General features: G+C 37.1%; 3 protein-coding genes across 25 annotated transcripts in view; 1 reads left to right on the top strand and 2 right to left on the bottom strand.

Annotated features, from left to right (window-relative positions):
• sox6 (SRY-box transcription factor 6) overlaps nt 1-4,010 on the bottom strand; it is a 204,390-nt gene extending 200,380 nt beyond the window's left edge. For 3 of the 9 annotated variants that reach the window (XM_073812438.1, XM_073812445.1, XM_073812446.1), the window contains exon 1: nt 828-1,261. The gene's annotated coding sequence lies outside the window, so the exon portion shown is untranslated. Of the gene's footprint in view, nt 1-827; nt 1,263-1,810; nt 2,183-3,970 lie in introns of those variants that run through there. The other 6 variants (XM_073812436.1, XM_073812434.1, XM_073812455.1 and 3 more) reach the window with 5 other exon arrangements.
• Nucleotides 1-24,356, top strand: part of nucb2a (nucleobindin 2a) — a 572,456-nt gene that overhangs the window by 392,749 nt on the left and 155,351 nt on the right. The window lies entirely within an intron of this gene.
• Nucleotides 12,064-24,356, bottom strand: part of plekha7b (pleckstrin homology domain containing, family A member 7b) — a 149,912-nt gene continuing 137,619 nt past the window's right edge. For 5 of the 15 annotated variants that reach the window (XM_065248862.2, XM_065248871.2, XM_065248872.2 and 2 more), the window contains 5 exons: nt 23,628-23,761; nt 21,600-21,742; nt 16,643-16,800; nt 15,148-15,192; nt 12,066-12,892 (listed from right to left, as the gene is read on the bottom strand). In XM_065248862.2, coding sequence (XP_065104934.1) covers nt 16,658-16,800; nt 21,600-21,742; nt 23,628-23,761 — 420 coding nt within the window. In that variant the 3' untranslated portion in view covers nt 12,066-12,892; nt 15,148-15,192; nt 16,643-16,657. Of the gene's footprint in view, nt 12,893-15,147; nt 15,193-16,642; nt 16,801-21,599; nt 21,743-23,627; nt 23,762-24,228; nt 24,314-24,356 lie in introns of those variants that run through there. The other 10 variants (XM_065248869.2, XM_065248873.2, XM_065248874.2 and 7 more) reach the window with 5 other exon arrangements.

Below are 24,356 nucleotides of genomic sequence, written 5' to 3'. Positions count from 1 at the left end.
AATTAAGGTGTCAGGTTGCGTCCCTGTACGAGAACAACACGGCTTTGTGTTTCTACTCTGAGCTTTAAAAAAACAAAATGAGGGACATGGTGATTCGCATTCTAGAGACCGAAAAGTGTGGCTTAAATAATTGTGCATTTTTTGCCTTTTCTTTTTTTAATTTTTCATGTGATGTATACGTAGGGCGCAAAGGGGTGACCGGGGTGACTCTTCAAGAACTTTTTAAATGCCCTTTAATTTCGTCACACATCGGCGTGCGGTGTTATGTCCTAATAAAATATTATCACACCTCATCCAGCAGTTCAAAAGCGCTTATCTGTGTCTGTAAAGGGTCTACTTTTAGGAAACACCCATATGATGATGGGCTATCTGTGCCCTACAGACAGAGTTCACACACACTGGGTTGTATTTGTCCTTTCAGTAACTCTTCACGCTGTTTCTGGAAATCTCAAAAGCATCAAATCGCACATAATAATAAACAAATTACAAATGATAAACTCACACTAATTTAATGTGTACAATCTATTTGAAAATTGCATTCAAAAGCAAGCAACAGTTATACACAATTTTAATGAAATTATCTTGAGGTGATAGTCACAGTAAATATAATTTGAAACAACTCTTTGAAATTGTTACATAGCCTACATCTTTTCCCCGTGTTTGCTTTCATGAAAACGAAATAATCGCGATAGACATAGAGAATGTAACAGGACAGATAAAGAACAGATAATTTTAGTGCGTGCCATAATCACGTTGAAATAAAAATAAAAAACATGCATTCATATCAAATAAACGGACACGTTACACAATCCCTGGAGTTCACTTACTTTCACTCTGAACGCGGTATGTTTTTCAAGCCCGGAGACTAAAAGGAGTCTGCTTGTCCAAGTTGCATATTGTCTCTAAATGGATCAGCTTTGGATGAGTTCATTTTAATTTATGGCTTAGGCATTCTTCAAAGGTCAATATGCCTGACCTCAAGCGAAAGTTAAGAAACAATTCCCATGCTCACACGGAAAACTATTTGCCATTTTTAATAGACCAATATAAATCCATAAACCTGCTTGCCTGTCTGTTATGAACAGCAGAGGAGCCCGATGTTAAATAAACAAAGCATATCCATTTCTTAATAGAGAGAAATTTAAAGTACGTCGTATCTTGCCAGTACTGTACCTAGGGCAGTTTCTCCCGTTATTATCAATGAATAGTACCGCTCTGTGGACACAAGTGAAATTACCTCACACACAGGGAAGTTATCTGTCGTCCGGATGACAACTATAAACTACAACTATATCTCAGAAATAGTAAGAATACATAACACTGCGTTCTGGGAAATGATCACACTGATATTTTAAGACATCAGACCTGCGCGTCATTATGAGCTTAAATAAACGGTGTTTTATTTCCTTGCAGCGCGTGCGTTAATGTGTACACATTAGTTTAACAACGGACAAATAAAAGACAAAAACTCTAAGGAGTACTTAGATAAACAATCCGTGTAACGTCTTATTCACTTTTTTTGTTAATCGTAATGCTTTAGCAGTTTCTGTGAATAAAGAAGCATTCAATCTCTCGTCGTTTCGGTATATAGTGTGTTACGCATCACTTTACGCAGACAAGTACCGTTAAGACAATCAACTAAAATTTCAAAGAGTTTTCTGTAAACATCATATAAAGACAACATGATACATAAGTACAGTAGATTTATATCTGAAAACATTAAGTTGAGGCGTTTCGACGCCAGAAGAAGATCAACATGACGAACAGACAAGAAATCACGCACGACAGGTTACCAGTGATAAAAGTTTACCTTGATATGAGCAGGGTACTAAAAACAGACGATCGTCTTCGACGTATCCCGTTTTTGGTTTTGAAACAGGTTAAAAATAGTGAACACTGCTCTGTAGTAGAGTAAACCAAGAAAAAAAACTGAAGTGTATCGCGTCCACTGACCGTAGAGGGAATCCCGCTTTGCCTGTATGAAGTTGAACTGTCAAAACTGCTGAGGGCAGTTGTAAGTATATTATCGCGTTTTTCCCTCTCTACTCTCAAACAGATGCGAGAGAAGACGATGGTTACTGCTGTCAATCTTGGCAATCAATGCAAGCGGCCATGTCGCAAGTATTCAAAGCATTTCCCGTCGTGCAACATCAGAAAGTGAGTGGCCAGGGCATTGATCTGAGGAAAGAGGCAGGGCTCCCCCTCTCAGACAACACAGGAGAGAGAGAGAGAGAGAGAGAGAGAGAGAGAGAGAGAGAGAGAGAGAGAGAGAGAGAGAGAGAGAGAGAGATTTTAACGGAGGGGGTATAGTGGCGACTGTGGGGGAAAAGTCAAAGCTCAGGTAATAATATTTTACCTCAGGTATCAGGCGATACATAGTGGCTATTAAATATTCAAATACAAATGTATTTATTGCAAATATATTGTTGTTTTACACTACATTATAAGTTTTATATATTAAAAAAAACTAATTTACATTTAAATCTAAGTTTCATTCATGGTGAGCAAAATATATATTTTTTCTTTTTTTTGCAAGATACATATTATGCACATTTTATCATTAAGGGTTACGTTAGGGACTACTCACGCAACACATCAATGAATTTGAACAAAGATGTAAAGATAAAATGTAAAGGTGGGCAGCTCTGCTCCTGCTCTGCGTAACTCTGCTTCAGAGGAAAATCCTCGAACAAAGTTTAAGCGACGGAAAACATTTTCCTATTTATTTTTTTACAGGTGAATAAGTAGGGCGACAGAAAGCAGCCAGTAATCTATTAAAACGATGTAAAAGCTATCATACTTTAAGTTTGTCTTCTAATAAGAAATTGTACACTTTGATTTTTAAATACATTAATTTAATATCAGTTAAGTTAACATAAATGAAATCAAATTTTTACTAAAAATATGACTAATACATTTATTTGAGGTTTATGCAGTAAGTGAAAAGACTGCTATAACAATTGTCTCCATTTATCCAAAGCAAATTTTATCTCAAAGTTTCGTTAAACAAAATTTTACACCTGGAATTTTAAATGTAGTAGTGTTGTGCCAGCTACCAAGGGGCACCTCAGGTCATTCTACAAAATGTAGATGTATACTTTCATAGTATCCTAAGATTTCTGGTATACAATATATTTTTATTGATTATAGCATCTTATTTGATTAATATATACTGATTGATTACAACGCAATTCCTCCAGAAATTAAATATTCCCGTATCATTTATTGACGCATTGGTGAATATTTTGCCTCTCAATTCAAAAGAAAGAAAATTAAAAATTGTAACTCATTGATTTTTCATAAATTTTACTTCAAGGGGAAAAGCAAAGATGTATTAGAATTTAGGTAAACGATCATTTTTACTTGATTTATAAGAATATTTTAAACAACCAGATATATGTGACAATATTTGTTCTGTTTAGACTGCAATAATGTTTTATTTAAACTACACATCTAAAAAATATTTAAAAAGCTACTGCTTTTTAAGCTAATGCACTAAATCGATACGGTGACTGACATTCCTTTACAAACCACTTTTTAAAGACCAAGTATACAGTGACACACATTAAAACAATCATTTAGGAAGTGAGGAAACTCATCTTAAAACTGCCACACATCAGGTCAGATGGAGATGCACTGAGTTTGGGTGAATGTAAAGCGCACTTTAGGAATGCAGTTTAGTCCTGACATTATTATTGACAGAGTGGTATTTACGCAGACATCGAAAACTATAAATAAAGCCCTGTCCGACACGACGTCAATATTTCCAACTGCAGACAGTTCATGCTTAAGTTAATAGTTCAAACGAAAAAGTAAACAATCGCAATTCTAATTCGGATATCGAGTTGATTTTAATAAATTGCATGCATCCTATTTTAAATATAAAAATATACAGTGTGTTGAAAATAGTGCCTTAGAAAATCTATTCGAAATAAAACAATAGATGTACAGTATAATGCAATGTACTTACAATGATATGGGCAGATGCAGAAGAAAATACTGTTTGTTAACTGAAGAGTCACACAAGGCTAAAGCGAGGGGGAGAGAGGGAGGGAGGAAGAGTGTGAGTGAGTGAGAGAGAAAGAGAGAGAAAAAGAGAGAGGATTAAGGATGTAGAGGGTATGCCAGAATAGATATCCTTTCACAACATCTCATCACATCTGCTCTGGCTCTTGTCTGTCTTTCATTTTCACATTCCCTTTTTTCCTGAGAAAAATCCTATCCACGCGTCACATTTTCATCCCCAGATTCTATCTACACCAAAGAGAAGATTAATTATTTAAACAAAGCATCGCCTTCAAGGCAATAACGCCATAGCACTGAAACTTTTCTCTTTACTTCAGAATGACACTGAAAATATTTCCTAAGTGCAGTAAAACAATGTATGCGCAAAAAGTTCCCATATAAGCCTGAAAAGGCATTTTAAAGAGGCAATTATTATCTTACGATTACGTTTGAATTCGTCTGCCTGTTAAGAAGTTCAGCTGAAATACACAACGTACTGAGAAAGAAGAGGGATTTTTTTCTACGTGTTTCAGTGATGTACAGTGTCGATGTTCTCATACAAGCTGCAAATATGTAAACCGACAGATTTTAGCTGTCACAGCGCAAAACACTTCATGAAAAATGCACCCAACACACTTATCAAGTAAACACATGAACTGTGTCTCAAAACCTAGTGAGCTGCCTCCCTACAGCATTTTTTATGCGCACTGGCCAAAATGCTATCTAGGTAAAAAGCACGTCAGGTTTGGGAACTAACGGACTTTCTCACCTAACAATCTTTCGTTTACGTCAGGTAGAATTTTAAACTTTAGTTTTAAATGTTTTTTGTGGGTAGTTACTATTGGTAATTATAATGAAATTAAATTCCTACTTCAGCAAACCAAACAGAGTTACGCTGAATTGAAAATTACGGCGCGTGTGCTCTTGCCCAATGCAGGTATAGCGTGTGTGCCAGGTAGGCACTGCTGCTTGATGGACGGGGCTAATGCGCCACCTATTGACAACTTCGGGTATTAAACCTATATTACCTGAAAATGTTTAATCACATTATGCCTTGTTTGGCAGGAATCATAACAGATAGGCTACTTGGATGAACAATAAGAGTAACTATGGTTAGATAAACATGACTACTTAATATATATATTAAAACAATAATTTAAACATAGTCGTATGTGCATTTTCAATATCAATCATTTCTTATCATTCATTGAAATACGTTTCTTCATGTACCCTATACAATAGGCATATTTAAAGCATTACTTACTCATTTAATAGTAGAACAACACTTGTCTATTGTGAATAATGTACATTAAACGAAGTATTGATTGATGACGTCGTGACTTTGCCACATGTTTCGCCATCATATTAGTTTAGGCTCAGTCACATTTATCCTTGCACGTCCCCATGTCAAAATAGTTTAAACAGTTTTTATAATCGCAACAGAGTCAACAACTTGCACAACAAACCTGAAACACACGCTGCCTGCACGCCCCCTTCATTTCCGGTCCCGCCTTCTACAGCTGGGAAATTAAAATAATATATTTATATAATTGTGTGAACAGCTGTCACTTTATTTTTTTATGAGCATTTTATTAATATATTTTAAAATATTTATCTTAAATGTCTAATAAAAATGCTTAAGAAAAATTTAAGCGGCAGCTGGTCACGTGTTAGTAGGCTATATAGAGGGCATTCAATACCAGTAAGTCTAAATTAAAAGAAGCAATTCTAAGCAATAAGCCCCACCAATTTGGAAATTTTATTTATCACCAAACCATTTGAAGAATTGTAATAAATTCTATTCATGAATAAATTGTAAGTTTGTTTTTTAATACCAAGTTTTGCCTCTGATATAGTTTGGCCTTGACTGTGGAAAACAAATACTCAAGTACTTATAGGTTTCAACAAGGACGTGATTCATGTTCGTCTCCCTAATAGTTTTCAGGTCTTAACTAATTAGCTCTGAACAAACGTCTAAGTCAGTGTTTTTGGTCCCTTAACAAAATCCTAAAATCACAAGGTCTTTTTTTGAACTACGAGCCTATAATTAAGCAGTTTGTGGGTGCGAGGGAGCAGGTTCAAGCCTGTAGGTCTGGTCTGAACTAATGTTTTGTCCAGCTTGTTAGAGAAAAAGGCAGCATTCATCACATTAGCATATATGAAATGCTTTGATGCATCATGAATTTCAAGCCTACCCTATAAATATTTTAGAAAGGCCTGCATAAAAATCAACATTTTTGTTACATTAAATTAACATGTGTTCTTCTCCGGTTCTGCATGTTTAATTAGGCTGCACTCCTCTGTCAAAGGAAGTATGGAAGCTGCCATATGATTTGCTATGATTACTTGAGAACTAGCAAACAACACTTCACAAATATATTTGTCTGGTACTTTCAAATGACTGATGCAGGATGTGCGTATGCGAGGCCTCCATTAAAAACTGATTTCATACATTTCCATATCTGCTGGAGACATGGAAATATGTCTGATGTGTTTAATTAATGAGCGATGCGATTTTTTGCCTAAATCTACAGATCTGTGTCTTCTTCGCTCTGTAAAGGGAACATGATGACTATACACAAGATTGTCCAAAACATCTTTAGTAAAATATATATTCAATTGAACTCTTACAGTGAATGCAATGTTAGCACAACACAGCACCAGTATCTGTGCAGTTATAGCTCGGAGGTTTAAACAAAAAAAAGACAAACTACAAACCATTATGTGTCAGGAAACACTAGTGAAGGTATTTTAAATGTTAGTGGTTGGAAAACCTTAATCTATGCATTATTATATTTTTAACATTTTAATTTAAGATCCTGTGACAGTATTGTTGAATGGACATGTGCTATGCATATTAATCTTGTTGATCATATACATTCAAGTTATGTAAGTCTGAATGTTGAACGGTCAATCACATTATTGCGTATAGTTTCTTCTTTAAAACCCTAGGATCCACAAAAGCTTGAGACTATGCCTTCCTTACTGTAAATTGTGAAATGTAAATGCCATGGTTCAATCAAATAATTTATTGTTTTAATACTTGGTTTAGATTCATGAATTTCAAGAATTTTTGGTAAGAAAGTTACATTTCTAAAACTTTTTTGGTCTTAAAAGTATAAATTTAATTGAAGACTGCTGTTTTTTATTATAAAGACATAAAAATCACACTTGCTGACTTGGTGATCCAAATAACAGAAAGCTCAGAAATGTCATCATTAACCTAAATAGATCTGTGTTACAAAAACAACAGCAAAAAAACCTTGCAATTACAGGAGAATAAAGTTGGGTAGATAATATATAATACCTTGTTTTAAAGCATGAACATTCACCCTAGTGAAGTGGTCCACTATTTTCCTTTACTGACTTAAAAATCACTTAATATCAAGTTTCATTTAGATTTTGTAATTTTGCTTCTTTCTGTAAAGGTATACATGATCTTAACTTAGATGTGTGGTCTCTTCATTTTCAGATATGCATTTGCAATTCAGCAATCCACAGTTGTTGCAGTTGTTGTTAATGGAGGGTAAATATGTATGTGACCTTACCATTTCATCTGAAAAAATAAACCTTGAAGAAACAAAGTGCGAAGCCGTTGCAGAACACTAGACGCTTTAGGTGGGCTTCATTAAATGCTTTCATCAATGATTAATTGGCAGGTTTAGCAAACACAGCAAGAAAATGAAGCCAATGCGTTCTGTTTTATGCCTTGAGACAGTGCTTTGCTTTAATTTAATCTGAAAGGTACAGCAAGAAAGCTTCCCCAAGTTAAAAAGAACTGTTAGATCAACTGAAAAGCTCAAGGACATTTACCTCATTTCTGTTTACAAAAAGCCCAATTCACTGTAGGTATTGTAAATGCCAGGCGTTTAGGAAAAATGCTTGATTGCTTCATTGCGCATGCCATTTTAATGTATGCAGAGGATTCATTTGTCTCGAGCTGTTATGCTTTCTCTCTTATCTTGTTCACATGTTTGACTCAGAAATCTGAGACGCTAGTCTCCGTGAATATTAACATCTCCATTGTTGTCAAGAACAAACAATGATGGCTTGACATTTAGGATTGTGGGCAAATCTCTTGTCTCTAATGTACAACTGAAGCTGTGGCAGGGCTCTGAGGTATTAGCCGCCTACAATATGTTCCGGTTTCATCTATTCTTCTGTTAGATATGCAGGAATGTGTTTAAAAGAACACTGAATGATGTTATGCCGACCTCCTTGATTATTTAGCATCTCTCTCCAAAAAGATAGATAAGTACATCAATGGTGATAAAAGAGCATAAGATACCATTTTGGATTCAAAGTATCTTTTGTATTAGAATCTCAGCCTCCCTTAGGTGAATGCATGCAAGTCAGATGTAAAGTTATAAGGATCCCTTTGGTTTTGGGAATGCTGTGTTGGGACAATGTGAAGTCATAAAACACAGTAATTGTGCGGCTTTGGATTTTTTGCAGCCGATGAGACATGAATTAATTCTGAGAGGAGAGAATTTGTGATTTCAGTGCTAAACATCATTTGTTGGCTGCACAATAGATATCACAGTGAATCTGGGATGTTCCTTCATATTTTAGGATTAAGAGAAAGGATGGTGGTTCGTATCATAGAGGAATTGTTTTTAATGGTGTGAATATACTTAATATTCAACAGCATAAAAAAAATAATATATTATGTAAAAATACAGTTTTCCTTTTTTTTTTTCGATTCAGTGTGCTCTTCGTTTGGCCATTCTGGAAAAGTTTGTTGGGAGTCTCGGGGAAGAAGAATAGAATTCAGAGGAACCAAAAAAAAAGGGTTTTGGATTCTCAAAAAGTTGTCAGTCTTTCATTGTGTTTTCACCAGTCCCTCTAATGTGTTTAGACAAATCTAATGCAAACCGTCACAATAAATGAATGGGAAAATATTTTTTATGGTAGTTAAAGGGATAGTTCACACAAAAATGAAAATTCTGTCATCATTCACTCACTCTCATGTTGTTACAAACCCGCATACATTTCTTTGTTATGATAAACACGAAAGAAGATATTTTGAGAAACAAACGTGGACCCCATTCACTTCCATAGTAGGAAAAAAGAATACTATGGAACAGTGGCGGCCGGTGACTTCTTTTTTCGAGGGCGCTCGATGCGAAGTTCATCACAAAATGTATGTAGCCCGTCATGTGTGTGTTTTTTTTTTTGAGAGATTGTGTGTGCATCACGTCTTGTCAAAATAAGTGCCTACCGCAGAGGCGTCTAAAGGGTTTATGATAAAAGAGACTCTTGCGTTTGCCAGATACTTGCATAATATCATGCGTAATCAAAGTTTACTGAGTGTTTGCGTGTATTTTGTGAACTTGAGCGTCTGTTTTATCATAAATGGTTTTGACACGTGTGCAGCAGGCACTTATTTTGACAGAACACGTGATGCACATGGTTCACATGACGCAACAAACACATATTTTGAAAATGCAAGCAACACACATGACACTCCTTATTTTGAATTAGCGCCTCTCGGATGAGGAGTCACGAGCCGCCACTGCTATGGAAGTAAATGGGGTCCACGACAGTTTGGTTACAAACATTTCTCAAAATATTTTACTTTGGGTTCATCAGAACAAAGAAATGTATGCAGGTTTGTAACAACATGAGAGTGAGTAAATGATGACAGAATTTTAATTTTTGGGTGAATTATCCCTTTAAGAAAAATGTTACCCTAAAATCCAAAGAAGTCTTCTAATCTATATGTGATTAGGATAACCAAAGTTTGGTTTCACATTGATTTCTTGGACATTAAGATATCAAGGTTATATTTTTACAGAATGTTCTTTACATTATGTACGATATGTAAATCCAAATAAATGACTTAAAATGGGTTTTCACAAATTGGGTCACAAATCTCCCATGTCATTTCATACCACTTAAGTTTAATATTGGGAAATTTAGGAACTTTACAGTTGTAAGTACCTGAGGAATGCACCTGCATTTGGAGGACATATGCATATATGCGTATATACATGGATGGAGTTGATACAGTAGCTTCATGGACTGAATTGTGCCTTTGACCTGATAGGGCTCATCTGTGTTTTTACCATTCAAATGTTCTCAAATGCACTTTTTTCCTTTAAATGAACTGAGCCAGGGTCCAAGCGAGCTGGAGTTTTGTCAGCCTCGTTTCAAAAACCCAAAGAGCAAGCGCCACGTCAATCTGTCAAAGCCCCGGGTCGGCGTAGTTTTCATTCCTAAGACAAGGTTAGAATTAATGGTGCCTTCACTTTGAAACAGGTGGCTATTTAGAAAGCGGAATCTTTTCAGCCACTCCAAAACACGTCATGTTTTGACAAATTTATGGAGACTTGGAGAGAAATGCTGCATGCAGTTTTGCACTAATTAATTCAGTCACTTCAAGACATTTAGTAAACAGTCGCCGCCAATTCACCAGAGAGCATTTGGAGTAGTCCTACGGAGAGAACACCACCCAGATTCATGTCAATATTGACAAACAGTCCATAGTCAACTACATATTTGTAAATGATTCTTGGCGCTGACTGCAGCACTCGCCATGGACATTATTGCCGAAAATCCCCACAAAACTCCTGAGAGTTCTCACATTTCAATGGGCGGTGAATAAAGAGCAATTTTTCCCCATCTATCAGTCAGTTATTCATTTAAATGAAGGACATTGACAGCATTCAAATTCAAATACAACATTCATTCTGCATTTCCAAGGAATTTCCATTCTATTCCAAATAGTTATCTATTCAGGCATAAATTGAATTACCTTACGCGGCGAACACAATTGGGTCTGTGACGCGCTAAAACTTTGATACAGAATAGCGCACTAGATACTTGAATGAATCGTAATGAACAAAGGTTAAATGTTTTTCAAACACTCAATGTCATTGAATCCTTGGGTGACAAAGCATCTAAACACACACAGCAGTTGTAGGCACGCGCACGAGTGCGACTTTTGAACCAATGTGAAATATTTTTCCAGGCATTAATGCTCGAGACATTCAGTGCATTTAACAGAACAGGGCGAATTTGCATAATGGGTCTTTTTTTATTCTCTTTGAAATCCAGAGTGTGGAATAACAAATGTATATGAAATCGCAGCCAAACATCAATAAATGGAAATGCCACAATTCTCGGTGGATGGTCTTGGGTGGATTTCTGCTGGAGGAGGAAAAACAGCCCGCTTATTGCAAAATAAGCAGAAAAACGGATGTGATCAAACTCGTACCCACCAGGCTCGCTAACGCGCGCACACACACGGTAGCCCACCTCTCACTTCTTCTAATCAGATGCAGTGAGATGTGGCAGCTCCTGCTGTGGAGCTTTGGGAGGAGCAGCATGTCTCGCAGGTGCTTTCAAAGAACAAGATACAGCAGTGGAGAGACTGTAATTACTCTCCAATTACAGATAAAGATCTCATTTGAGGGCTGCAACACAAAGTATCCTAACAGGCATGCAGACCCACACACACACAAAGTCCAATCAAAGGTGTCTTATAGCAAATGTCCCTTGATGTTGATCATCATGATCATATAATGACTATTTGCTGTGGTTTTAGTCAGGAAAATGTGGAGTCGCAACAAAGCTTTCATTTCAAAAAGTTCAGAAATATTGAAGTGGGCTACAGGTTGAAAGTGAAACATTCAGGTGGGACATAAAATACAGATATATAGCTTATTCAAAGGGTGCTCAAACTGTATGAAAAGCCTAATGTGATCAGTCCTCGTGCAGAGATGTGGAATTGTTTCTTTTTGTTTCCAAAGTTCATCTCTTAGAGCTTTGGTGTGGTAAAGTTGAATTCTTTCATACAACATAAAGAGGACAAAACACTTAATGCATATTTTAAAAGGAATCCTTGGCGCGATGATGAGAGCATATTTAAGGGCAATATTCTTTGTACGTTCTGTGTTATTATTTCGCATACAAGGGAAGGCAAGAGGAATTTCGAAATTAAAGTTCTTTCTTTCCTTAGCTTTTATTCTCTTTATTAAGTTTAGCGGAATATGTCAGGAGGTATCAAACACAAGGTGAAATGAAAGATTATTCACAAAATCAGTCATTTAAAATATACCTTTGTGAGACTTAGTCGATGACAGCTTTAAATGTAAAACTTCCAAACCTTTATGTCCATCTTAAACATGTCACATATCATAACTGTCTCCTTTAGCACAATTACTGAAACTGGAGACTTGAAAGTCTTTCTTCCTTTCATAACACAAACAAAATGAAGACAAACAGCTTGTTAATATCTTTAATATATACAGTTTCTTTAAAAAAGTATGAGGCATATCCCTCCCCAAACCCTTTCCCCAAAAACCCTGTCTGAAAATATTACTTCATGTTATTTTTTTCAACAAAATAAAATGTATTTGGCAAGCTAACTGGAAACCGGCAGTGCTAGATACATAAAAATAACATTTCAAGTGATTTGGTGTAAGAATATCATCTGAATTGACAAAATACAATCAACAATACAACTGACATTCTGTACCTTTCATGTTTATAATACGTCACCTGTGTGTAATACTTTCACTTTGTCATTATTGTTACTTTTGTCTTACCTTCTGAAGTAAAATATGACCTGTAAATGTTCTCTACAGTATGGTGCATATTAAAAGTGCAATAATGTATACAAAATGAATGAATCTTCTATATCTGGGTTATCATAGTTAGATTTTGTACAGTGTATGCACAGCAGTTTCCACAGCAAAACATGTCCATATCAAGTAAGTACTTCATATAGCTCTAAAAAGCAATTTCGAAGTAAATGTCAATGTCAGTCCAAAAGTGCGTTGAGGTCATCTCTAAATGCAAGTGATGCGGTTTCAGAAGTTCGCCAACCACTAATGGAGTCTTCTGAATGTGACAGCACCTCAGTATCCAGACACAGCTTTGGCTGGAAGAGATAGAAAGTGACATTTGCGAGATGTTAAAAAAAAACTAGCTTATGAGCTTGTGTGAATAGGTGTTTTCACTAAAATGTGCAATAACCATAATACATCCTTAGAAAACTAAACTAGCAAATCTTCCATATATGATTGCTAAAACTGAACAAGGATTGTTTTTAAAGGGACACTTTTTTTGAAAATATGCTCGTTTTCCTGCTGCCCTTTAAACATTTGATTCTTATGGTTTTGAAATCCATTCAGCTGATCTCCGGGTCTGGCGCTAGCACTTTTAGCATAGCTTAGCACAATCCATTGAATCTGATTAGACCATTAGCATCCTGCTACAAAATAACCAAAGAGTTTTGATATTTTTCCTATTTAAAACTTGACTCTTCTGTAGTTACATCGTCTATTAAGACCGACAGAGTAGTTTGAGAGTATAGTTATAGATCTGCCTAGAAAATCGCAACTTTTAATTTTCTGTCGGTCTTATGCTGCGTTTACACCAACCGCGTTTCAGGCGTCAAAATCGTGTCTAACGCGCCTATTTTGCAGCTTGAACAATTTGAATGCATTCGCGCGTGTAGAGCGAAGTAGACGCGCGGAAAAAGCAAGCATTTGACGAGCGTCAGAGGCAAACTCCGCTTCTTATGGGAGGGGCAAGTGCTATGCGGTTGTCTGTTTGCAAGATGACTGATGTTGATTGTGCATTTATTAAGAGAGTTAGCAGTTTGTATTTGGTAACCTTACTATAGGGAGAAAATAAACGACGTGGGTCGATAAACGTCACGTGACTCAAAAGCGAAGTGTATATTACAACTTACCAGCTTGCCCAATGTCCTCACTGACACTCTTCCAAGCTTCCTTTTTATTCTTGTCTCCTCTATAGAAATAATGCTGTGTTTACACCAACCGTGGTAGAGGCATGAAGCGCGAGTGATTTCAATGTTACGTCAATGTGAAGACGAGTTGACACGCGTCTGGAAGTCCCGCGGCGCGGATGAGGCGTTTGGTGCGGAAGACGCGTTTCCGCCTCTTACATGCGTCTAGTTCACGGTACACGCGAATGGTGCTTTTTGTGCATTTTGCGGTTCATGCGAATTTGCGGCTAGCGCCCGAGTTGAAAAATTGGAACTTTGGCGGAATTTCGCGCCGCGTTAACTAATCAGGAGCCTGGTTGCTGCTGTGGTGGCAGCCCCGCCCGGAGTCACTTATTCAGCATGAAGGCTTGATATTGTCCGTGAGAAAATACCCGGAGCTATACGACACAAGTTCTTATTTCTATAGAGGAGACAGGAATATAAAGGACCTCGCTTGAAAGAGTGTCAGTGAAGACATTGGGCAACCTGGTAAGTTGTAATATACACTTCGCTTTTGAGTCACGTGACGTTTATCGACCCACGTCGGTTATTTTCCCCCTATAGTAAGGTTACCAAATACAAACTGGTAACTCTTTCGATAAATGCACAATCAACATCAGTCATCTTGCAATGAGACAACCGCATAGCACTTGCCCCTCTCACAAGAAGCGGAGTTTGCCTCTGAAGCGCGTCAAATGTAAACGCGGTTGGTGTAAACGCAGCATTAGAACTTGTGTCGTATAGCTCCGGGTGACTGCTTACGAACAATATCAAGAGTTGGTTGAATGAGTGACTCCGGGCGGGGCTGCCACCACAGCAGCAAGCAGGCTCCTGGTTGGTTAACGCGGCGCGAAATTCACATTTTTCAACGTCAGCCACAAATTCGCGTGAACCGCAAAATGCACAAAAAGCACCATTCGCTAGATGCGCGAATGAGGCGGAAACGCGTCTTCTGCGCCGCGCCAAATGCCTTTTCCGCGCCGTGGGACCTCCAGATGCATGTCAATGCGTCTTCACATTGACTTAACATTGAAATCACTCGTGCTTCACGCCTCTACCGCAGTTGGTGTAAGCGCAGCAACAGTACACGATGTAACTACAGAAGAGTCAAGTTTTAAATAGGAAAAATATCAAAACTCTTTGGTTAATTTTTAGCGTGATGCTAATGGTCTAATCAGATTCAATGGATTGTGCTAAGCTATGCTAAAAGTGCTAGCGCCAGACCAGGAGATCAGCTGAATGGATTCCAAAATGGTAAGAAACAATTGCTTAAGTCTAGGTGAGCTGGAAAATGAGCATATTTTTTAAAAAAATGTGGAATGTTCTTTTAATAATCCAAATAAAAAAACATGTTTTGCAGGTACAACTGAACTGACATGTCATTGTTATATCCTAAGTATTACCTTACTAAATAGTAGACAAGTAAACACTCTCCACTCTCCGTCTCTCTGTGCAGCATGTTACAGAGAGAAGAGGGTGAGTTAAACGCACTCCAACATATAAGACATACGACACAGTACAGTAGCTCAGTCTAATGCAAATGCTGCTGAAACAGCAGAATAACATTACTGTAAAATGCACTTGGCAGCTCACTCATGTAGTGACTCATTAAACGTTTATGCAAGTAAACAAATGTGCAGGTATGCAATGCCTAAAATCATGCGCTGGATAACAGCAAGTCGTGGCAGGGGGTTTATTCGAAGCATGCTGGGATACGAAACACACAAAGCAGGAGGATGTGGAAAAAGGTGGGAAAAGATCACTTAAGTCATTTTGCGAAGAAGCTTAACCATCAATAAATGGCAAAAGACAAGGGTCTGTGTCTTTTAAAGGAGCTGTATGTAACATTGACTTCTAGCGGTTAAACGTGGTACCGCAGTCTAAATTTGAAATATTTAAGACATTTTTTCCCTGCCACCCTCTGAGGTTACCATACACATTTAAGAGCACAAATGACGATACAAAGCAGTTTATCTGCTCATTTGTACATTTGCATTTTTTTTGCTGTCGAAATAAACTGTTGGGTAAATTGGCCATGGGCACAATCCCACAAAGCAAAAACAGACATGAAAGATGAATTTCAAAAACAGATATGTAAACTTCTACATATCTACACTGTAAAAAAATTCTGTAGAAATTTACTGGCAGCTGTTTGCCAGTAACTTACTGTAGATTTAAATTGATGTTATTTACCAGCAATCATTTGTTCAAAGTTAAATGAACATTAACAAGTCTTTATCTTTACAGAATAAAACTAAAATAACAGCTCATGCAAAGCATTCTGGGAAACAGAAATCTTCATAAACCTTTTTCTGTTTTTTCCTTCAGATTTTGATTCCCAGAATGTTTGCCTTCATTTAACTTTGAACAAACTGTTGCCAGTAAATAACATACATTTAAATCTACAATAAGTTACTGGCAAACAGCTGCATAGCTACAGCAAATTTTTACAGTGTATAAATATATTATAGTATATTATTATTTAGTACAGTCAAAAACCTACATACAGCTCCTTTGTCTGCCGTTTTTTTTTACATCAAGATGTTCGCAGATTACAGATGGCAAACCAAAGATGTTTGGCAACATAAATAAAAGTGCTGCCTCAATGATGCCCCGAGTCTTCGTTAATTACACGCAATTCACAAAAAGCAGAATTTGCTTACGTCTCACCATACAAAAAGGCCAATTTGCACACAATTCACACACCTCTTTATCTCCAGATGTGGAAACAGTTGACAAGAAGGGGGGGCACTTTACCCTCCTCAAGAAGTTACTACCAGATCTCGAGCCCTGATGAGGCACAATAATGCAGCATGCAGGCGGAGAAGGTGCCAAACACACAGTGAACAATTAGCAAAAGCACACTGGCGTGCTAAATGCTTAGCGGTTAGTCCTTACTTTGTTTTGCTCTGATTAGACAAAGGTGTAGTGAATTCCATTGCTCAGGGGAGGGGGAGCAGACTGAGCCGTAGTGACGGCACCAGCAGCAGGTGGAGGAAGAGGAGGAGGAGTTGGAGGCTGAGGGAGTGAGGTGGGACTATTACCCTGCGGTGAGACTGAAGTGGAGCGAAAACAGGAACAGAGGGGTGTGAGTGAGACACAGAGAACTAGTGACATAGTTAACACAGTTAACAAACTCGGTAAGAATGCAGTGTTGAATAATAAAAGCAGTTAAAGGTAAGGTTGCCACATGTTCCATACAGTAGTCATACATGCACAGGTCTGCACAGTAAAGAGGTAAATATACAGTAATAGAGAATAAAACCTTTACAGCTCAAAATCAGTGATTAAAAGCACAGGATGAAAACCTTTATTGGTTTGTTGATCCTCTTGTGGTAATCTTTATAAACTTTTCATATGTATTGTGTGTAGTTTTCTGCCAAGCCTCCTTAAATTCTCAAAGCCGAGCTTCTATACTCCAAACACACCAATGATCATAGACAATATTTAAAGAGCACCTATTTCATTGCCTAAAACAAGTTATTTTGGTATTATGTGTTTGGTTTGTTATGGTAAATAAAAACAAATTTTTTTCGACATACCCTACATTTTTGTAGCTCCAGATTTCACTCTCTTCCTGAAACGCACAGATTTGAAAAGCTCTGTGTCCCTGATTGGCCAGCTAATCTGGACATTGTGATTGACCAGAATACCTCTGACGTCAGCCGGAAACGTGACGCTCCTTCCTATGTTTGAAATATTCGAGTTAACTTACAGGCTGTGAGTCCAAAACGGGAGGAATTATGATGATGTCGGTCTTGTCTACATCACCAATCCCAGGAAGTAAACTGTTGCCTACAATCCGTGTGTTTGTTGTAGTCCAAGAAAAGAGATTAATGTTGGAGACGATAACTCGCGTCATCGATTACTTTGGTGTATGTACCTTTTGCATATCGTTAACATGTACTAATACACACTTACACACCAAAGGAAATTTTAAAATGTGAATCGGACCATAGGTGCTCTTTAATGCATCTTTAATAAAATATATTAATAAATGGCGAAGGACATCACTTTCGGCCTCTACTGTACCTTAAAGGTGGTAACCCTAGTTGTATATGATCCAGTACAGTATATGTACCAGCATGATCTGTCCACTGGTGCCCTACAGTACTACAAAAACTCCAACCAGGTTGACTTTGGAAGTCCAGTTTATAAACAAGTTTAACCAGCATGTGTTCGTTCTGCTACCTTCTGTCCAGATATGACAACAAACAATGTTTTCAAAGGGGTTAGTTAGACACGCAAGTGTCACAAACAATTCAGCTTCGTACATGCTAAGCCCAAGGTCACAACTCTGACTTTGGTTGATTTCTGCCCTCACAGACTCGGATAAATGCAAAAGCAATGCGGTGGGTGATCACAACCCTGATCTGCCATTCCAAATGAGACCCTTCACATAAAGTATTCTGACATGTTCTCCAATGGAAATATTGTGATAATTGTTGACTACTGGCGCCTTACACATTAAGATCCAACACGTCAGGGTGGATTGACTGTAAATCTGTGTGACTAAGAAAGGCACACTGCTCCCGATCTGAAGGTTAGACCTGGCAGAATGACTGAGGCTCCTGTAAGAAGTAAAGATGAAAGATGGTGCGCTTTTATGCTGGGTTCAGAAACATGTTCAAAGTGCTGCCACGGGATGCAGAGCGAACAAGCCCCGGCGCATATTCAACTGGGTCATTGATCGGCTGAAAAAATGGCCTCATCAAGAGATTCCTCCCAGCCCGAAAGATCCGACATGTCTCCCAATTAGCAAGCATCTTTACTCGTCAGATCCTCACTAATAAGGAATAATGTTCTGTTATTAACGTTGTGGTTGATAGGCTTGGCTTTTCTCTTTCTTCTTTCACATCACGCCTCCGTCGTGGATGCTTGGAATTGGGCTGGACCCTTTTTACAACCTTCACAGTTATCCTGCAGCTGTCAATGTGATGTTTTGAAAGTTCACTTGACATTGTAAGTAGTTGATGTATTTCTCTTTATCTTTTTAGAGTATCTGATACTTCAGTGTAGTCAATATGAAAGAGTACTCTATTCAGATGTCAACTATTCATTATATGCATTCAGTTTTTTGCTTCTTGGTGTTCCTTGGCCTGTCCTAACCTGTGTGGGCTCTCAGCTCTATGTCCTTTCACTTGCAGATTAACAAGATTTTTTGTGCTATTAAGTGTATTGATTACAGAAGTTATTTGATAGGTCAATTCAGAATGGGTAGAACACAATAATGTGTGAAAAATAATATATACAAAAAAATGTAGTTGTGCATATAAGTTTATGTACCCTCTGCCCAATATTTACACAGTGTTTTGTACAAAATTATGTTTCTATGATCTCTCCTAATTTTTACAAATGATAAACTTAAACTATAAGTATACTATACTATATGTAGAGTACTACATCAGGGTTAGGTAACTCCAATAGCTATTGTATGCTTCTACTTGTCTCCTTAGACAAAATGTTAAATTACCTCTTATTTATGTCACTTTGGATACACTGCACAAAATAAATGTCTTAGTATTTTTGTCTTGATTTACAGTATAAATATCAAAAAATTATTAAATCGAGATATATTTACTTAATAAGCAAAATGACCTAAGATGTTAAGCCTTGTTTTCTGAAAAAAAAAAAAAAATCATCATAATCAGGTGAGTTCATGCATAAAACAAGTAAAAAGTCAGTGGGATTTTAATTTAATTTTTCTTACCCCACTAGCAGGTATTTTGCTGTCCTTTAAGCGTAGACAGTGTAGTCTCACCTAAGACTTAATGGGGTGTTCATTTGACTCAAGATCTACACTACTGTTATCTCTGGTAAATTATGTTTGTAAATATTAGTGCTGGGCAAAGATTAATCGCGATTAATCGGACACAAAATAAAAGTGATTTTTGTTGCATAATATATGTGTGTGTGTGTGTGTGTGTGTGTGTAATTATTATGTATATTTACCCACACACACATACATATATTCATTTTAGATTTTTTTAATTTATTTTATATATCATTTTTTTTACATGTATATATAATATAGAATATATAAAAATATAAATACATTTATATACACATGTAAATGTTTCGTGAATGTATTTTTATATACATAATAATTACAAACAGCACACACTCATATATTATGCCAAAAATCACTTTTATTTTGTATACGATTAATCGCAATTAATCTTTGCCCAGCACTAGTAAAAATACTTAAGAGGCCCATATTTCATGTATTTGGTGTAATACAATGTGTTTGCGTGTTTTATGGTTAAAAAACGCATTATTTTCCACATACTGTACATATTGTCCAGCCCATCTGTAACAGGTCGTTTTGTACAGAGCTCATCATTGTGAGAAAGCGCTGTGTGAACCGATTGGCCAGCTATCCAGTGCGTTGTGATTGGCCGAATTATGTAAACGGAAATGTGACGTTCCTTACCATGTTTTGAAAGATAAGATCTCAAAGCAATAGTGAGAGCCAGGGGATACTATTGAATTTACTACCTTATCAATACGAGCCTGAATCTGACCCAGAAAACAAAGATGAGTAAGCTGATCGATTAACGTGATGTGAGCAGAACGTAACAGATTGGTAAGGTAAGGATACTAAAACAAAATCATGTCTGCATTTGTGATCGTAGAAACCACAAACAAGCGCTACTTTACACTGCCCGAAACTCGCGTTTGAATCGTCAGTAGGACATTTATTAAATATGAAAATATCGTCTACTTACAGAATGTCAGTCAGCAGAACCAGTAGTTGCAAAGTTGGAATTGCTCCTGTTTTTTAGACGAAGCTTTTGTGTACATCCCCGTGTTGAGAAAGTAGCCCTTTCGTAAAATGTGCAACACACAATCGAATATTTGAGCTGTACTGTTCTGAAACAGTGTTGTAAATAAAACCTAACCCCTGGTTTCTTAATGTTTACTCAATCAGAAGGCGAAACAAAGTCGTTTGCCTTTTCACAGGGGAAAACACAGCGTCTACGCGACATGGCGGCAGCAACAATACGTTGACGTTAAACTGCATGGGCGTGTTGACCAAGCCATTTTAGGTAGGCGTGGATGAGGCTTCACTTTTAAAAAGAAGATCTATTTGGATATTAATCTTTAATTTTTGCAACTTTTGCACAGACATCTTTTAACACTCTAAAAACAAAGAAAAACGTGAAATCGGGTCATATGACTCCTATAAATGTCCTAATATAACCAAGGCCTAGTCCTAGATTAATCTAAAACCTGTCCGGGAAATTACTTCAATATCTTAAGTGATTTTGCTTATTAAAGGAACAGTATGTAAGAAATTTATATCAATTAATCATAAAATGGCCCTGATATGTCACTAGACATTAAGAAATAATTTTCATTTCAAATACTTATATCACTCACAACAGCGGTCCGGCCAGGATATTGTCATTTAAAAAATGGAGTTGCAGCCCTCAACTGATGTTTATGTTGTCATTTGGTATTTTGGCCACCAGCTGTGTGATTGCAGTACCAGTTTTAGCCACACGTTTTGTGATTGCAATACCAGTTTTGGCCAAAATCCTACATACTGTTCCTTTAAGTAAATGTATCTTAATTCAAGAATTTTTAGATATTTATACTGGAAAGCAAGACAAAAACTAAATAAGTTCAATAAATTATTTTTTTTGCAATGTAAAAGCATCTGCTAAATAAAGACATTTTAAAGAAACTGCAATCCATAACTTTCTGCAATGTTCAAGTAATTCTAAAGACATGGATTGATTAACTAACAAAGGAGCTGAACTTTGCAGCACAATGGCCATGACCAGAGTTCCCCAGCATGGTGATGTACTGGTGTAACATAAAGAGTTAAATGGTGTAAGCATTACTATACCTGCCACTTGTTTGCTCTTGAGCGACGCCTCTGATGCTAAAGCATATGACATTGTGATAATTCTTTCCTTTTCCTGCAGAGCCAAGTCTACATCTGACAGCACTGGCTTATCTACTGCTGCTGTAGAAGGCATATTCTGGACACTTACACACACAAACAAACAAACAAACAAACACAAAGACATCAAGGTGAATTCAAAGAGAAAAACACGCTTAACAGTCAACAGCTATTCCTTATAACCCCATAAAAAAGTAAAAACACAGATGAGATTTCCACTAAACAGCAATCAGTGTAAAATCTAAGATACATGGAAACTTTTTCAACACATTCTCTGAGATAAAGACCAAGGAATCTGCAATTAGACTGCAATTAATATTATTCAGTAATTCTATATTACTGAAGACCATAGTCGGAGTTTGGGGGGGCACTGCCCCCCAGACAAGAGCCAGTTATGATTTTGTCTGAGCTTTTAATGAAATATGAGAATTCATTTTTATGTGTCTAATCATAATATTAATCTCTTGACAGCAATGCAATATAATATACTTAGACCACGGGGCTGTTGAATGCTTTATTCTGATTGGCTGAGAAATGTTCCATGGGTGTTGATTATTTTTTTTGTAAATGCACACCTAACTTGTCAAATGTCTTCAAAATAGACACCAGAGCAATGTTTTTGGTAACCGGGGATATAAGAGGAATAATCGACTCTGTTGTCCGCTTCGGGTCTTGTCTCATTACCACCTTGGGTGTGCATTATTTTCTTATAATTCAACGGCCCGTCGTTAATTATTTATTACATAACTAAATTATCAGTGGGGTATGAAGACCTTACAAAATTAACTGTATTGTTTTTATTACCTTAGAATGAGCCGTTTTTATCTACATACACCATGGGTCACCTTACATGAAAGTTGCTGTCATGTTTCTACAGTAGCAGACAACTTGTTCTACAGAGCGTTTTGTCCCTACGTTGTCTGATGGTGCGCTCACACCAAACGCAAATGAAGCATTAAGCGCGAGTGATTTACATGTTAAGTCAATGCAAAGATGCGACAGACATCCTGCGGCGTGATTCGCACAAATTAGGCAATGCGAATGACAAGCATAACGAAAAATCTAAATATTCGTGTGGCGTTAACCAATCAGGAGCGTGCTCTAGTAGTGATGTGATTACATCGCAACAAATAAGAAACAACAAAAGACCAAATAATTGTCACAGTATGTGGACACCCGGAGCTATATGACACATCTTCGTACTTAGAAACAGGAATAAAAAGGGTCTTGATTGGAAGAAAGTGATGACAATCTGGTCGGTTGTAAAAACAGTTTTTACTCAATATGAGCCATATATATACATATTGAGACTGCAAGCTAGCTAAAGTATTCAGCGTATTCACGTCTGAATTTCATGTGCGAATAAAGCGAGTTAACTCAAAATATTCAAGCACATGCACAAATAGCATGATTTATTCGCTTCATTCGCGTCTGGTGTGAACGCACAGTTAGATGATGTCATGTTTGTCCTGTGGCGGCTACCATATGTGTTTTGAAATTGAGCGGTGAGCTGTTGGTTGCAATTTGTTCAAATCTTTCCACAAGATGCTGCTAAAATTTACACACACCACATTTAAGGCTAAAATGGTACCATATTTAAAAACCAAGCAGCACTCTCCCGCTAATTTTAAAGCATGTAGTACCCTTGTTCGCAGGTAGGTGCTCCCCCAAGCACAAGCGTGAAACTCCGCTGAAGATTCAACACATTTTTCATTCAATCCAAAACCAGTACATTCATTTTAAACCTCCATACATTTAATTTACTTAACTGTAAATTAAATGTATTATTACTATACATTTAATTTACTATATATTGTATTTTCCCAAAGCTAAAACATAAATAAGAACTGCAGTATGTCAAATCTCCTGAGTTATGACGAACAACCTCTAAGCAACCGAATTTACATCTCGGATGGCCAAAACTAAGATGACAGAAGATGCTAGCACTCCCGAAGGGATGAGACTTAGTACCTGGACTTAGTCAGGATGCTTTTGATACGTTCCACTTTACGGTGACGGGCCTCCATCTCCTGAGGGCTCAGTGGCTCTTCTGGCTCCTGGTCTACATAGCGCTCAGGGATGGCAACTTTCTGTGGTCTTGACAGCTATATACAGGTAATGAGAGCAAACAATGAGTTACATCACATCCATCTGTTCTGTCCTACAAAGGTAACGTGCAGTAACTACACAGTTGGTTAAAATTGATAAAGTCTCATGGTTCAATTTTCTCTCATTTCAGAGAAACAAGAGTGTCAAAATTGCAGTAACATGTTTGAATGGCTGGTGAAAATATTTGAAGGGCTTTTTACTCAGTTTCAGTGCACTTTGTCTTTGTATGGCAGTAGCTATTGTTTTAAGGAGGGATGGAAACAGTGGTTTTAAATTCTTGCATGCCGACAGCACAGGTGCCGGACAGTTTGCATTTAAACATGTGATGGCAACTCAGTTATTATCATTCATTTGTAATATTTTTAACATGTGTGCTGAGCTTTGTTCTGTAGTTTTAGTCTAACGTGATCCTACAGTATATTTTAAAGCAGTTTATTTATCTGACACTTATTTGCACTTTTACCTTTATTCCACTCATCTTAATGAAGTCTAAATGTTCATCTTTGCAAATGTTTGAAGATAGGAGATCATAACCATTCCGACCCTTTCTGCAGTTGGGTCAAAATGACAAGTTATTCAAACTGAAGGTCT

The sequence above is a fragment of the Paramisgurnus dabryanus genome, chromosome 2 (genome assembly GCF_030506205.2).
Source record: "Paramisgurnus dabryanus chromosome 2, PD_genome_1.1, whole genome shotgun sequence".
Lineage (NCBI taxonomy): Eukaryota > Metazoa > Chordata > Actinopteri > Cypriniformes > Cobitidae > Paramisgurnus > Paramisgurnus dabryanus.
The sequence above is the reverse complement of the archived record's forward strand: the minus strand, read 5'-3'. Positions and strand labels throughout refer to the sequence as shown.